Here is a 13,375-nt window from a genome sequence, read left to right as displayed (position 1 = left end):
ATCGCTGGGGTGCATAAATATCGGTAAGGGAAAAAAATCGCGCGCGCTTAATCGCTCGTAATAACGGATGCGCCAGTGATAGGGTTCTCGCTGTAACCGAAGGACAATACACACGTTAAAAATTAAATAATTGAAAAGGAGGTTCAACCTATTCAATACTACCATTCTTAATATTACATACTGTTTTCTTTTAAGTGACTCACAATTTCTACCCCCATCGTTAATTTATGTTTCATCTTATACCGATCCAGAGTTCACTTAATATTTTTCTTTTTCTTTTTCATATGCATTGTTTTACATGTTTTTACGGCTGACGATGACCTGGACTAGGGTCGAAACCGGTCCCATTTATAGTTACTGTTAAATAAGAATGTAATCACTACATTTCTTTCTCTTATGTATTGAATAGGTTGAACCTCTTTTTCAATTATTTAATTTTTAACGTTAATACTTTCAATACGGAACAATGAAATTTTTATCTTTAAATGGACAATACACAGTTTAATATAGGAAATTTGAAGGGACAGAAAAAAGTTGTCACTATAATGGAGTTCTCGTTATATGCCGTACTCGTTATAGCGGACTTCGACTGTACATGTTTCTTTATTTTTAAAACATTGACTACCAGCTACCTGAGCAGGTGATTTAAACCTCCAGCCCAGCCTTTTTAAATCCCCTCATCTCTTTAGTGCACTACTTTACATTAAATGTTACTGTGCGAAAACTGGTCGCTGAGCCTTTCCAGAATCGGCCTATTTTGTATAGCCTATCACGATTCCCCTCGTAATGACTGCTGTTGTTAAAGTGCAAGAATGACAATATGTTTTTGAACTGGGTGGGTGCCATGGTTTTCAAAAAAATCGGCGAGAGGAAAATAGTGTCCTCTGTCCAGTACATTTTCAGATCTGGTTTTTGGATTATTTTGGTTGCAAACATTAGTCCTAAAGACTTTTTCTTCTCATTTACGTTGACCGGTTTCCAAATCTGAAAAATAGAATAGGGCTATTCAGTGAATGGACGTGGTGCTGCACTAATAACTTGTTCCGAGTATAGGTTTGTCTGATGGCATACACTTACAAGGAAATCGTCATTTACAAATAAATTGACGAAAGACATAATTTCGTTTCTATTTTTGATGTCAACATTTAATCCTCCCTGGCCAGTGTACTTGACTGCAGGTGGGCATTAAGACGGATGCGTATCGGTTATTTGAATGTGCTGAATTAAGTGAATATTTGTGCTCAAATAAATTGAGATTTTATTTGCTATATGTTTGCAGGCTCTTGGTTCTCGACTTGAAGAAATGCTGCAGGAAGATAAGCAGCATGTAGCCAATGTTGTATCTATGGTAACTGAAGAGAATCGTCAAAAGGAACTCTTGATGGAAGATGAAGAGGAAGACTTTTTAGATGAAGGTTGGTGTGGTATGGAGAGGCAATGTTCTCTAATTTGTAAATTTTTCATATTTAGCATTTTTTAAAGTTAAATACTAATCAAACATAGAATTTCTGATATTTTGGACTGTAATTTCCTAATTGTGTTTTGTCACTTATAAAAATTCTGCTTTTCAAACTATGCCAGTACCTGAACTTTGTTAATTGAATGTGAGTATTGTAGCAAGAAGAGATTGTTTTCCTTGACTCTGAAATTGGTGACAGCTTACTAAGAGTTGCATTTATCTCTGTTGACTTGAGATCTGCATTATCGAGTGTCTTTTGTGAATTTTTCGCTGAACTTTGAAATAGCTAACTTTTACAAACAACATATTAATGTGAACTTTTGTATGAAACTTGCTAATACCTTTTCTGTAACACAACAAAAAATGCGCCGTGCAGTTAGGAGCGTACGGCTGTGAGCTTGCATCCGGGAGATAGTGGGTTCGAACCCCATGGTTTCCCATTTTCACACAAGGCAAATGCTGAGGCTGTACCTTAATTAAGGCCATGGCCGCTTCCTTCCCAATCCTACGCATTTCCTATACCTTTGTCGCCATAAGACCTATCTGTGTTGTGCAACGTAAAGCCAATTGCAAAAAAAAAAAAGCAGCAAGGAGTTGATAAATAGTGTTTCAAGTAACATCCACTACTATTACCAGTTTACTCGGTCAAAATTGGTCAGGAGTCAGATGATCACCATTTTTCAGGATATCCTTCAACATCAAATGGCAGCACTCACATTACAGGAGCTAAGAGAGACCTGAATTTTTGTGGAGATTTCTCTATTTAAGGAATGACAATAGAATACAATACTGTTTTTCGGTTTATTTTTACAAGATTATGACACAAAGCTCTGTAATGCACTGTGTTACATCCTAGATTATTCCCAGTTCTGAAAAGAACTTTTGGATCATTTTCCTTAAGTGAATCTTAACCCAGTCATGCCCAGATGGGTCATTTTCAACCCATCAAATTTTGCTGTCTTATATTAAACTGTTGAATTGTCAGTTCTAACCCTGGGGACATATTGTAGCTATTTAAAACTATTATTGGAGGGGTATTTATATAACAACGAAGAAAAGCTTCACTATTGCTAATACAGTCTTTAATTAGTACAACATTATAACGGGCTGAGACTGGTACATCTATCGTCAACATACCTGCGAACCCTTCTGATTTACCTGGAAACTTTCCGTTTTTAATTCGTCTCCCAATTTTCTGATTTATTTTTAATTCTTCCTATTTTTGACCAATATAACCTCCAGTATAGTCAATACTCTTCCCCTAGGATAAGGGATAAATTCTTATGTGCTTGTGTAATTTACCCAACCTCATTTTCAAGTGTTTTATTTGATGCTTTATTTCACGAGTGTATTGTGTTTCCTGCTCACTACAACAGCATGTGTGCTTTATGGCTGGGGATTAGGGACGGCAATCGTCCTACAAGCAAGAGAGGCTAGCGAGCCCTAGTGACTCAGTTAATCGGGATGAAAGAATGAGTTTCTTATTGTGTGGTTTGCGCGCTATTAACATCATTTCCGTGCGTAATTTTGTTGGAATTGTATGCCACGTGTTTTTTCTACCGGTTCTGTGCTTTTCCCAATGTCAAAGTCGTATATTAACAATGTATGAGACATACCTATCGGTTTTGTATGTGCTAGTTTCGCGTATTTCACTGCATTTTTTTAAAATTCTTACTTCATATTTTTAATGAGTTGAATGTATTACAGGGAGTTGTGTTGGTGACAGTTTCTGGTATTTTCTCTTCATGTTATGGCCGAAAAGCATAACAAACGTTATCTCCAAGTGTTCAGAGATACCTATAAAATTAAATTTCCATTCATTTTACAGTCTAATAAAGGAAACGGACATAACTCTTGCCCTCAACAATAAAGATAACTGTGAGATCCTTACAAAGTACTTTGAAGTCCTCCTTAACTGTGAATCACCACAAGAAAAATTGGAGATTGAGAAGGACACAATCCAGAACCCAGATTCTGAACCAGCAAATGAGGAAGAAGTAAGGGAAGTAATAAATTCCCTAAAGAACAACAAAACATCTGGTGAAGATGGAGTAATAGCAGAACTGTGGAAGATAGCCAATGATGCCTTTATCACTGAAGTGACAGAACTGTTCTGGAATATTTGGAGAGATGAGAAAATACCAGAAAACTGGCTAGTGGCATTAATACACCCGCTACATAAAAAGGAACCGAAAACAGATGTCAACAACTACCGAGGAATATCTCTTTTATCTGTCACGTATAAGATTTTTCTAAACTCCTATTGAACAGACTGACACCGCAAATTGACCACAAGTTGGGAGAGTATCAGGGTGGCTTCAGGAGAGGGCACTCTTGTCAGGATCATATCTTGAGTCTAAAATTGATAATCAAATATTACAATGCGTGACCAAAGAACATCTTCATCTCTTTCGTTAACTTTCAAAAAGCATACGATTCAATAGATAGACACACATTGATGGAAATTTTGAGAGAATATGGCATCGATCAAAAAACACTCAACTTACTTAGGTTAACACTAACAAACACCATATCCAAAGTGAAATTTCCAGGAGAGATCAGCAAACCCTTCCAGATAAAAACAGGTCTGAGACAGGGTGACAGCTTATCCCCAACACTCTTCAACGTGGTTCTAGGTAAGGTCATGAAAATACTGTGGAAACATAATGACTCAAGTGCTATAATAGGTAGTAAAAATAAACATGTCAAACCCAAGTGTTTGGCCTTTGCTGATGATTTGGCACTCTTCGCTGAGACAGAACAGGAAGCAATAACACAGATAAATGAACTATAGGAGATAGCCAAGAAAACAGGTTTAAAAATCTCCTTCACAAAAACAGAGATCATGAGCACAGACAGGAATTATGTAAAGAGAACAATGAAGACGAAATATGGCGAAGTGAAGGTCACAAAGCAGTTTAAATACCTGGGAGAGATTATCAGTAGCAACGGGATGGATAAAGAGGCCATGGAAAATAGAAGACTTAAGTTGGAAAGGCTAAACATTGCCACCAAAGCCATTTACAACAAAAGGAATCTTTCCATCAATAAGATTGAAAGGAGAATATTGAGGAGGATTTACGGCCCAAGGGTGGTAGAGGGAAACTACAGATTACGATCAAATAAGGAGATATACAAAAGAACAGGAGCCCTGGAAACAACAATAAGGAAAAGACGGCTGCGATTCTATGGACACATGGTCAGAATGGATCCAGCAAGGTTAAATAAACAAATTTTTAATAAAATATACTACTTGAAGAGCCAGGGGGGATATGCCAAGCAGATGAAGGAAGAACTCAAGAGGTTATGAACTGCAGATGAAGAATGTCATGATAGAGACCAATTCAGGAAAAGACTTTCCAACATAAAAGTTCTGGTTGAAGAAAAGAAAGCGCAGAGGGGGAAGATGGACTGAAGAGAGAAGAGCGCAACATTTTGAAAGAATGAAGGCACTGTGAAGAAAGAGGAAGGAAGAAGGGATGATTAGAAGAAAGTGAAGTGGTATTGGCGTGGGCCTAAGTTTGGCCGGTTCGCAAGAAAGAAGAAAGAAAGGAAACTATTATGCGAATCAGCTCAGGAGATAAATTTTATTTTGAGTTATCAAAATTTTGAGATATAGAGAATACCGTTTTTGAGCATGTATAGCATATAATTGAATCATATGTATCTTCATGGTTTTAATGAATACATTATGTTTAACAGTACTGGTACTTAAAAATATACGAAGAAACTCTATTTTATGGCATCACTTTAATTTTATTACAGTAATTTTTTTTAGAATACAGGAATTAGTACATACAGTGGTGAAATAAGAAACATAGCTCTGTTAAAATTTTGGAAAAAATATCCGTTAGTTTCTTCTGTTTGTTGTGGTTAACCTCTCCTCCCTTCACATTGAAACTTTTCGTCAATACCACGGAGCCGAGTTTTGTAAATGGAGCTTGTCATCTGCGACTTCTGGGCTTGCTTTTGTACGTGACCGGTAACTGACACCCGAGAAACAGCGAGGCTTTGCTGATTTGTCGATCACTAGAAGTTCGAGTTTTTCGGTTCCCGTCATATTCGCTTCCAGCTTCACTGGAACCCTTTCTTTACTTGTTGACTGTTCCTCACAAACTGCAAATGCCATATTGCACAGTTAACGTTGCACAAAATTTGAGTTACAGAGTATTTTTTGCTTCAAGGGAGGAAATGTTTGCTTCGAGAAATCGAGAAATTTTTATAACCGAATTTCGAGAATAGAGAAATAAATACACATGAAGAATAGGACAAACGGCTGGAAAATCTAAGTTAGTTTGAGATACTGAAAATTCGAGTAATGTAGTTTCAAGGTATCGAGGTTCGACTGTATTATTCATATGTATGTGTCATAAATGAGAGTGAGTAGGTACATTTTCTTGTAACCATTTTAATGGTTTTTTTTAATTTAAGATTTTAAATTTAATGATCAGATCACATTGTAACTTTTAGGTATGCATGCCTTTTATCCTGTCCTTTTTTCACTTAGACTGTGGTGCAATATATGTGATGAAATCTTAGAATTAAAAAATCTTCCTATTTTTTATTTCTAAAAGTTGGCAGCAATGCATCAAATTATGCATGGTAAATTTTGCATGAAAACATAGTTAAAATAAGCAGTGGTTATAATACAACTTCACTGGTGGAATTTAATGGTGTATCATCATTAACCTCAGATTTTAGGCAAAAACCAGTTTTGTTCCTAAAGAGGTAACTTAAAATTAAGTTGTATTTGTGTGTTTAATTTATTTATAAGGTTAACAACTGTGGTCTTATAGTGCCCAAAAATGCCTAAATTGATATTAGAACCTATATTTTCCTATGTTCCTATTTTTTATTCCTTAAATAGATGTAATTTTTTTTTAATTTATTCCGAGAAACTATAATATTTGATGACTTGTTTTGAGTATCTTGAACAGTATATTCTTGAAATACTTTTCAAACAAAGTCTGAAAAGTGAGAAGTTGTAAACCACACTCCCCAGTAGTCCTTGATAATTTTCTGCAGTAAACCTGCCTCTAATCTGTGTGTCACGAGGCGGGAGATAGTTTCCGTTGACCTGCTGAAAACAAATCTTTTCAGTTCATTCTGTGAGAACATTTCAGTGTGTCCACTTGTTCAGTGAATGCATTCTGCCAAAAGTGTCACTCCCAAGTTATCTTTAATTAAACAGTGGTTCATATCGGCTGGTAAAATTATATTCTGTTACTTTTGCAGCAAAGACGTGAATGAAATGTTTTGTATTTCCCCCTAGAGTGTTGTTATCAGTTTAGCAAAATAATAATGGTACTTTAATTGATAAATGCTTATTAAAATATGTAAAACTGAAGCTGCCTAAAATAAATTTTTAGAACCTCTTTTTGTGTATTTGGGAGCCTGTTTTAGGCACCTAAATTAACATTTTTAACATGTAAAAATTTGAGGTCTAAACATTATGTATGGAAACGTCAGACTAGGAACAGACAATGATACTGTCATGTTTTATATCATGTGCTGTGGGAAATATTAATTATAGTTTTATAATATCCAGCCTGTATGTGTTCAGTCCAATTACTTGAAACAAGTTCCTGTGTGCCTTTAAAATAATAATACCTGCACTGCATGCTGAGATAATAGTTGAAATTAAAAAAAGAAAAGTTACTCATGGAGTATGCTCAAACGACGATGTGTTCTGACCAGCTTACTTGCACATCATCATGACAAAAAGACTCTATTAACTTTCTCAAAAGAATCCAGATAAAAGTCTCAGCTGTGCAAATAAGGAAACTGCTGAAGCAACAGGCCTTTATGAGAGGACTGTTTAGAAAGTGCAATGATCAGGTACTACAGGATCTGTGGCTTCTCTGGTTAAAAAAAAAAAAGAGAACGTAAGGTACTGCAGAAAGGCAGCGGGTCAGCAAATGCATGTTAGTACATGATTTTGTTTGCAGTCATGTAAGTCATAAGGTGCATGAGTGTTTCCTTAAGAACCAACTTCCAACTTTGCAGCAAGTGCTACTGTCTGTGTATAATGATAAAGACCTTCTTGAATTCAAAAGAACAACCTTGAATTGTTTGTTGAAAGACATGGGTTTCGTGTACAATTCAGCTCATACAACAGAAAAAGAGAATGTTATATCCTGGTGCCATGAGTATCTAACAACAATTAAGAAATACCAAGATGAGTGAAGAAATATTTTTCTGCACTGATGAATCATGGGTTAATACAGGGCTAACCATTGGGTTAGAATGGGAAGATATGACCATTTCAACTTCACGGATGCTTTTCTGTTAGGACTCTCATGCTGTCTTAAGGCACCTATAGGTCGTGGCCCAAGGTTCGTGTTGGTACCATGCCGGTATCAAGAATGGTTCATCCCAGAGCTGAAGTACATGTTTCAGAGCAAGGAGGATACCACAGACACCCATAATGAGATGGATGGTGGTTATGAGGGTTATTTTAAAGAACATCTGTTTCCGAACCTGCTGCCCAAACTCTGTCATTGTTCTTGACAGTGTCTGCTATAACAGCCACTAGGAAGGAGCTCTGCTACAAAGACATGGAAGAAACAGAGCCTGTGGTCATGGATTTGAAAACATGGTGTAGTGAACGATGAGAACTTGCTAAAAACAGTCTTGATAGTCCTCAAAAGCAGTGTGCAATGGAAATACGGTCAATTCAAAATCAATGAAATGGCAAGAAAAAGAGGGGTCATGGTTCTTCGTTTATCACTGTACCATTGTGAGCGGAACCCTATTGAACTTGTTTGGGCACAAGTGAAGCACTATGTCATTATGAACAACAACACTTTTAAACATAAAGGAGATGGAAGGACTCTTCGATTAAGGTTTCTTATGTGTGTCTGCTGAAAACTGGGTGAACTATGTTAAATAAATGAAAGACATGTGGAACTCTGACTTAATCCAGGAAAAAATGGAGCCGTTGGCAGAAAATCTCCATCAGTCTCCAAATGAGAGGGGACTTCAGCCTGCAACGGTGAGGAAGTGTGTATATATATTGAGAGAGAGAGAGAGTGGGGGGGGGGGCGTTCTCCTAATATTTTCGTGCTGTGGAGCAGTTGTTTATGAAGATTGTAATACTGTGGTGTGCAATGATACATCACGAGATGACTTGTACTGATACATAAATGTGCTATACTTTTTATCTGTGCTTAATTTTGCTATTTAGCTGCTTTTTCTGAAGCATATTTTATTTTTACCACGATTTTTTCCACAAGCACATTTAATTTTTTTTATTGTTTTTATTAGGTGATACAGTGGAGCATAGTAGTACCCAGCATTCCCTGGGCAAATGTATTAAATGCAATGAAATTGCATCCCCCATCCTTCGAGCCCATAAAAATTAACTGTTGTCTATTTTCTCCCCTTCCCCCGCACACCCCAGTTTGCTTTTAACTTCAATATTAAGGTTTTGTATGTGCAGTAGTTAAAACTTGTTGCTGTAAAAACTAAAATGAGTCCCCTTTAAAAAGCCCTTCCCCTTGAGATCACAAACATTTTGCAGCTTAGTTTCTTTGCCCTTAATATTTAATTTCACAAATTTATGTGCCACCGTTTTTTCATTATGCTCGGAAAAACCAAAGTGATCCCCCTGTAAACCCCCATCCCCTTGAGTTTATAAAAGTAATTTGCAGCTTAGTTTCTCCCCCCTTTTATCTTGAACTTAAATACTGAGTTTCACAAATATTTGCTGCTGTTTTCGTGTTATGCTGTGAAAACAAAAATTAGCTCCCTTGAGTTCATAAAAATAATTTGCAGCTTAATTCCTTCCAGCTTTAATCTTGAACTTAAATACTGAGTTTCACAAATTTGAGCCCCCTGTAAAACTCCATCCCCTTGAGTTCATAAAAAAAAAAATTCTCAGCTTAGTTTCTTAAGTCCTGAGTTTCACATATATAAGCTCATCAAACAAAAAATGAGTCACCCTAGTGCTCATGCACAGGTGGATCGTAAATCCAGTACGGATAGCGCAGTGAATGAGTCCCTTGCTCAACCGCACACGCACTGCCTCTACGTGAGGATAAGGCAGTAGCGATCACTGGGACATTGATGTTTCAAGCAGGCAGTGTACATCAACATGGGTAGATGCAAGGACGTGATAAAGTGGCAAAAAGGGGCAGTTGTGTTTGGCTGTGCCCATGGAGATTCTACTTTCTTGCCTTTTATTGATGCTAAGTTTTTTTTTCTTTCTGTAGTTAAATTCAAGCACAGCATTCCAAAACATAATCACCTCCATCATCTCCACCACCATCACCAACCTACTACCACCACCCCCAGAAACTGATATTACATCTCCTTCTTTCCGATATTTAGAATACCTTACATACAGAAATCTGTTGAAATGTTCATTGATGCTATTCCTTTTTATTTATCTTTACTTTTCATTTGTTCTCATAGCTGTGTTCTTTTGTGATGCAGCCAGTGTTAATATGTACGGTTCAGATTGCCCTATGGCTCTTCGGCTATTGGCCTGTATCTTGCTGCTCGAAATAACAGCATTCCTGCGAGAAACCTATCAAACATTGCCAAAATCATCACGGTCCTCTGCTAGAGAACGTCCACCACCATGGGAGCGTATGTACAGCAGGGAAGCTAATCGTCGTTGGAGTATGGCTCTATCATCTATGGGTCATTCACAGACATCAGCACAGAGCCTACAATCAATAACTGGAGATCGAGATGGTAAGCATTAATCTTAGTACATCATTCATATATGTTATAGCCTAATGTATCGAGCATTCAAACTCCCCCTTTCATGCAAGGACCATAATAAAGAGTTACAATTCACATGAAATATAGCTAAGCTAAGCTATAAATTGAACATGGTCAACAAAATCCTTAATAAAGTAGAACAAAAACAAATTTCCACATTGAACCCTGACAAACCAAAAAGATCAAAAGACCTTCATTTACAATAACCCTAGCGTATATCAAATTTCCAATGCATTTAAAAAATGTTTACCACTAATTATACAAACCAGAATTGTTTTTAAAATCACAACACCCTTAACCCCGTAAAAGATCAGTTTTCTGAATCAGGGATTTACAGGTCTACTTGTTCTCATTGCTGATTTTCATATGTTGGACAGACTGGGAGAAGATTTTCCACCAAATATTTAGAGCACTTTAACAAGTGCCAAAGACTTTCAGCAATGAGTATCCATGTGAGGGAAATAGGTCATACTATACTACCATAGAGAAGGATTTAACTATTTCAAAGAGATTAAAAAAGGGTAGTTTAATGAACAAGTATGAAAATATCTATATTCACATCGATCGCCTTAGCAACCGAGATCGCAACTTGAATGATGTCACAGAGTTAAGTAGTCCCCTCTACGGACTGTTTCCACATTTTCTAAATAAATTAAAATTAAGAGAGATTTCTTCCCAAATCACAGATAAACCCTCTCTGACATCAGTGTCACCCACCAACAGGCTTCCTCCCTCTACTACCTCAGTTCCCTTCCTCCCCACTCCTCCCTCTCCTTCTCCAGCATATTCTTTACACACAGCAGATACAATACTAGATGCGCAGCCTTGGCCATGGCTGGATCAACACACTGCAGCACCTAGGCTGAGGAGAGGGCATATAAATCTCTGGTAAGACCCCAACTAGAGTAGGGTTCCAGTGTATGGGACCCTCACCAGGATTACTTGATTCATGAACTGGAAAAAATCCATAGAAAACCAGCTTGATTTGTTCTGGGTAATTTCCGACAAAAGAGTAGCATTAGAAAAATGTTGCAAAGTTTGGGCTGGAAAGACTTGGGAGAAAGAAGACAAGCTGCTTGACTTTTGTATCATTCTGTATAATAAGTGGTATGTTCCGAGCTGTCAGCGGAGAGATGGCGTGGAATGACATTACTAGACGATTAAGTTTGAGTGGCGTCTTTAAAAGTAGGAAAGATCACAGTATGAAGATAAAGTTGGAATTCAAGAGGAAAAATTGGAGCAAATATTCATTTATAGGAAGGGGAGTTAGGGATTGGAATAAATTACTAAAGGAGGTGTTCAATAAATTTCCAATTTCTTTCAAATCATTTAAGAAAAAGCTAGGAAAACAACAGGTAGGGAATCTGTCACCTGAGTGACTGCCCTAAATGCAAATCAGTATTGATTGATTGACTGATTGATTGATTGATTGATTGATAACACTAATTGTCAGTTTTCTGTCATATTCCTTACACATATATTCACCTAGAGCTTATAACTATGGTTTTTCCCCTTTTATTTTATTTCAGTCTATTCTTCTACCACAACCAGCATTTACCATATCACTATATTACGGTCCTAATGTAATCACTTTACATTAATAGAATATTCGAATATAGCATCATGCAGAGCCCGAACTCCATGCTTTAGGAGGAGACGAACCCCGTAGCGAAAGCAACATTCCTACGTTGGAAACCCCAATGGGAAGCAAGTTTAATTTTGAACTTACTCGTGAAGACCCCGTGGATAGTGTTCCCAAGTGAGTCAGAGTAAGAGAAAGAAGATTGCGAGACAGAGATATTTTAATTTGTCACAAGAAGCAAGTGTCCGGGTATCATACCCACAATAGGCTTTACTCATGAGGAGTGTCATACTTCATCATCCAGTTTTCAGGACTTGCCAAGGATCGACAAAGAAGAACATGGCATTTGTAATGGTGTTCTCAGGAGTCAAGTGCCGGGTTCAGGGTCCAGTGCATGCAGCGCTAGAATGTGCTAACTCCTTAACACAGCTCCAGACAGCGCGCTGAGGAAACTGCATTTAAGCATGACTTTCAGCTATAGATTTGACTCAGTGCCTTTTCAGTAATGTAAATGTTTAAACTTTTTTTTTTTTGCTTTACGTCGCACCAACACAGATAGGTCTTATGGCGACAATGGGACAGGAACGGCCTGGTAATGGGAAGGAAGCGGCCGTGGCCTTAATTAAGGTACAACCCCAGCATTTTCCTGGTGTGAAAATGGGAAACCATCTTTAGGGCTGCCGACAGTGGGGTTCGAACCCACTATCTCCTGGATGCGAGTTCACAGCTGCACGCCCCTAAATTCACGGCCAACTCGCCCGATGATGTAAATTTTAATGCCATAGGCATGTTTATTTCATGTGTACATTAAGTAATAGCTTGGGCCTGATGGCATGCGCCAGCTATGTATTTTATTAGCTTTGCTTTAGATGGTATGAGGGTAATGACAGTTTAGTGGGTATTACGTGATTTTTTATGTAGGTTTCTTATGTGCCATGTATGGACGCGAGGGTTATATTGATGTCAAAGTCTTCATAATGAGTTGGAGGTCAACATACCTCTAGAAATTCAAACGGGGAGCACGGTATTGAAGACAACTTAGTTAACAGCATCAGGATGTGCATGAATACACATGGGGCATGTTTTTCAGCTTGTGGTGAGACCAGAGAGATATTTACACAGTTGTGACTCAGAGAGATCTTTTATATGATACCACAACAGACTAATCCATAGCCGTGTTTGGGATGAGAACCTAGAGAGAGTAGATATGTGGCCAGAAAGAGCTGAGATATATGTGTGTGATACTGCAGTGAGATATTTGTGAAAGTAGCCCGAGGAAGCTTAGATGCGAGAATAGGCCAGGAGAGAGCTGGGATTCGTACCTGTTTATTTTAGATGTAAGGCATGTATTTGAGTACAGGCTGATGTGAGACCCGATTGTGGCATAATATTGGGACACAGTTTGGTGTGTCATAACGAGATGCAAGCTTAGCTAAGAGAGCCCCTCTCTGACAATGTGTTAAAGACAAGGCTGGTTTTGAAAGCTGAGAGGAGAAAGGTCTGTTGACCCAATGCTGGTATAGACTCACGATGTTGGCTGACTGAGACACAATGAATAATCGGGGTGCACCCACAAACCTGCTATCCAGACCAAGGCAAGTTAG

The 13,375-nt window shown here is 37.8% G+C and overlaps 1 protein-coding gene across 1 annotated transcript in view; it reads left to right on the top strand.

Annotated features, from left to right (window-relative positions):
- unc80 (unc80, NALCN channel complex subunit) overlaps window positions 1–13,375 on the top strand; it is a 1,117,323-nt gene that overhangs the window by 703,131 nt on the left and 400,817 nt on the right. The window contains exons 29-30 of the mRNA XM_067137759.2: window positions 1,280–1,415; window positions 9,896–10,159. Of these exons, the coding sequence (XP_066993860.2) occupies window positions 1,280–1,415; window positions 9,896–10,159 (400 nt within the window). The remainder of the gene's footprint in view (window positions 1–1,279; window positions 1,416–9,895; window positions 10,160–13,375) is intronic.

The sequence above is a fragment of the Anabrus simplex genome, chromosome 1 (genome assembly GCF_040414725.1).
Source record: "Anabrus simplex isolate iqAnaSimp1 chromosome 1, ASM4041472v1, whole genome shotgun sequence".
NCBI lineage: Eukaryota > Metazoa > Arthropoda > Insecta > Orthoptera > Tettigoniidae > Anabrus > Anabrus simplex.
Note: the sequence above shows the minus strand (reverse complement) of the source record. Positions and strands in the feature narration are given on the sequence as shown.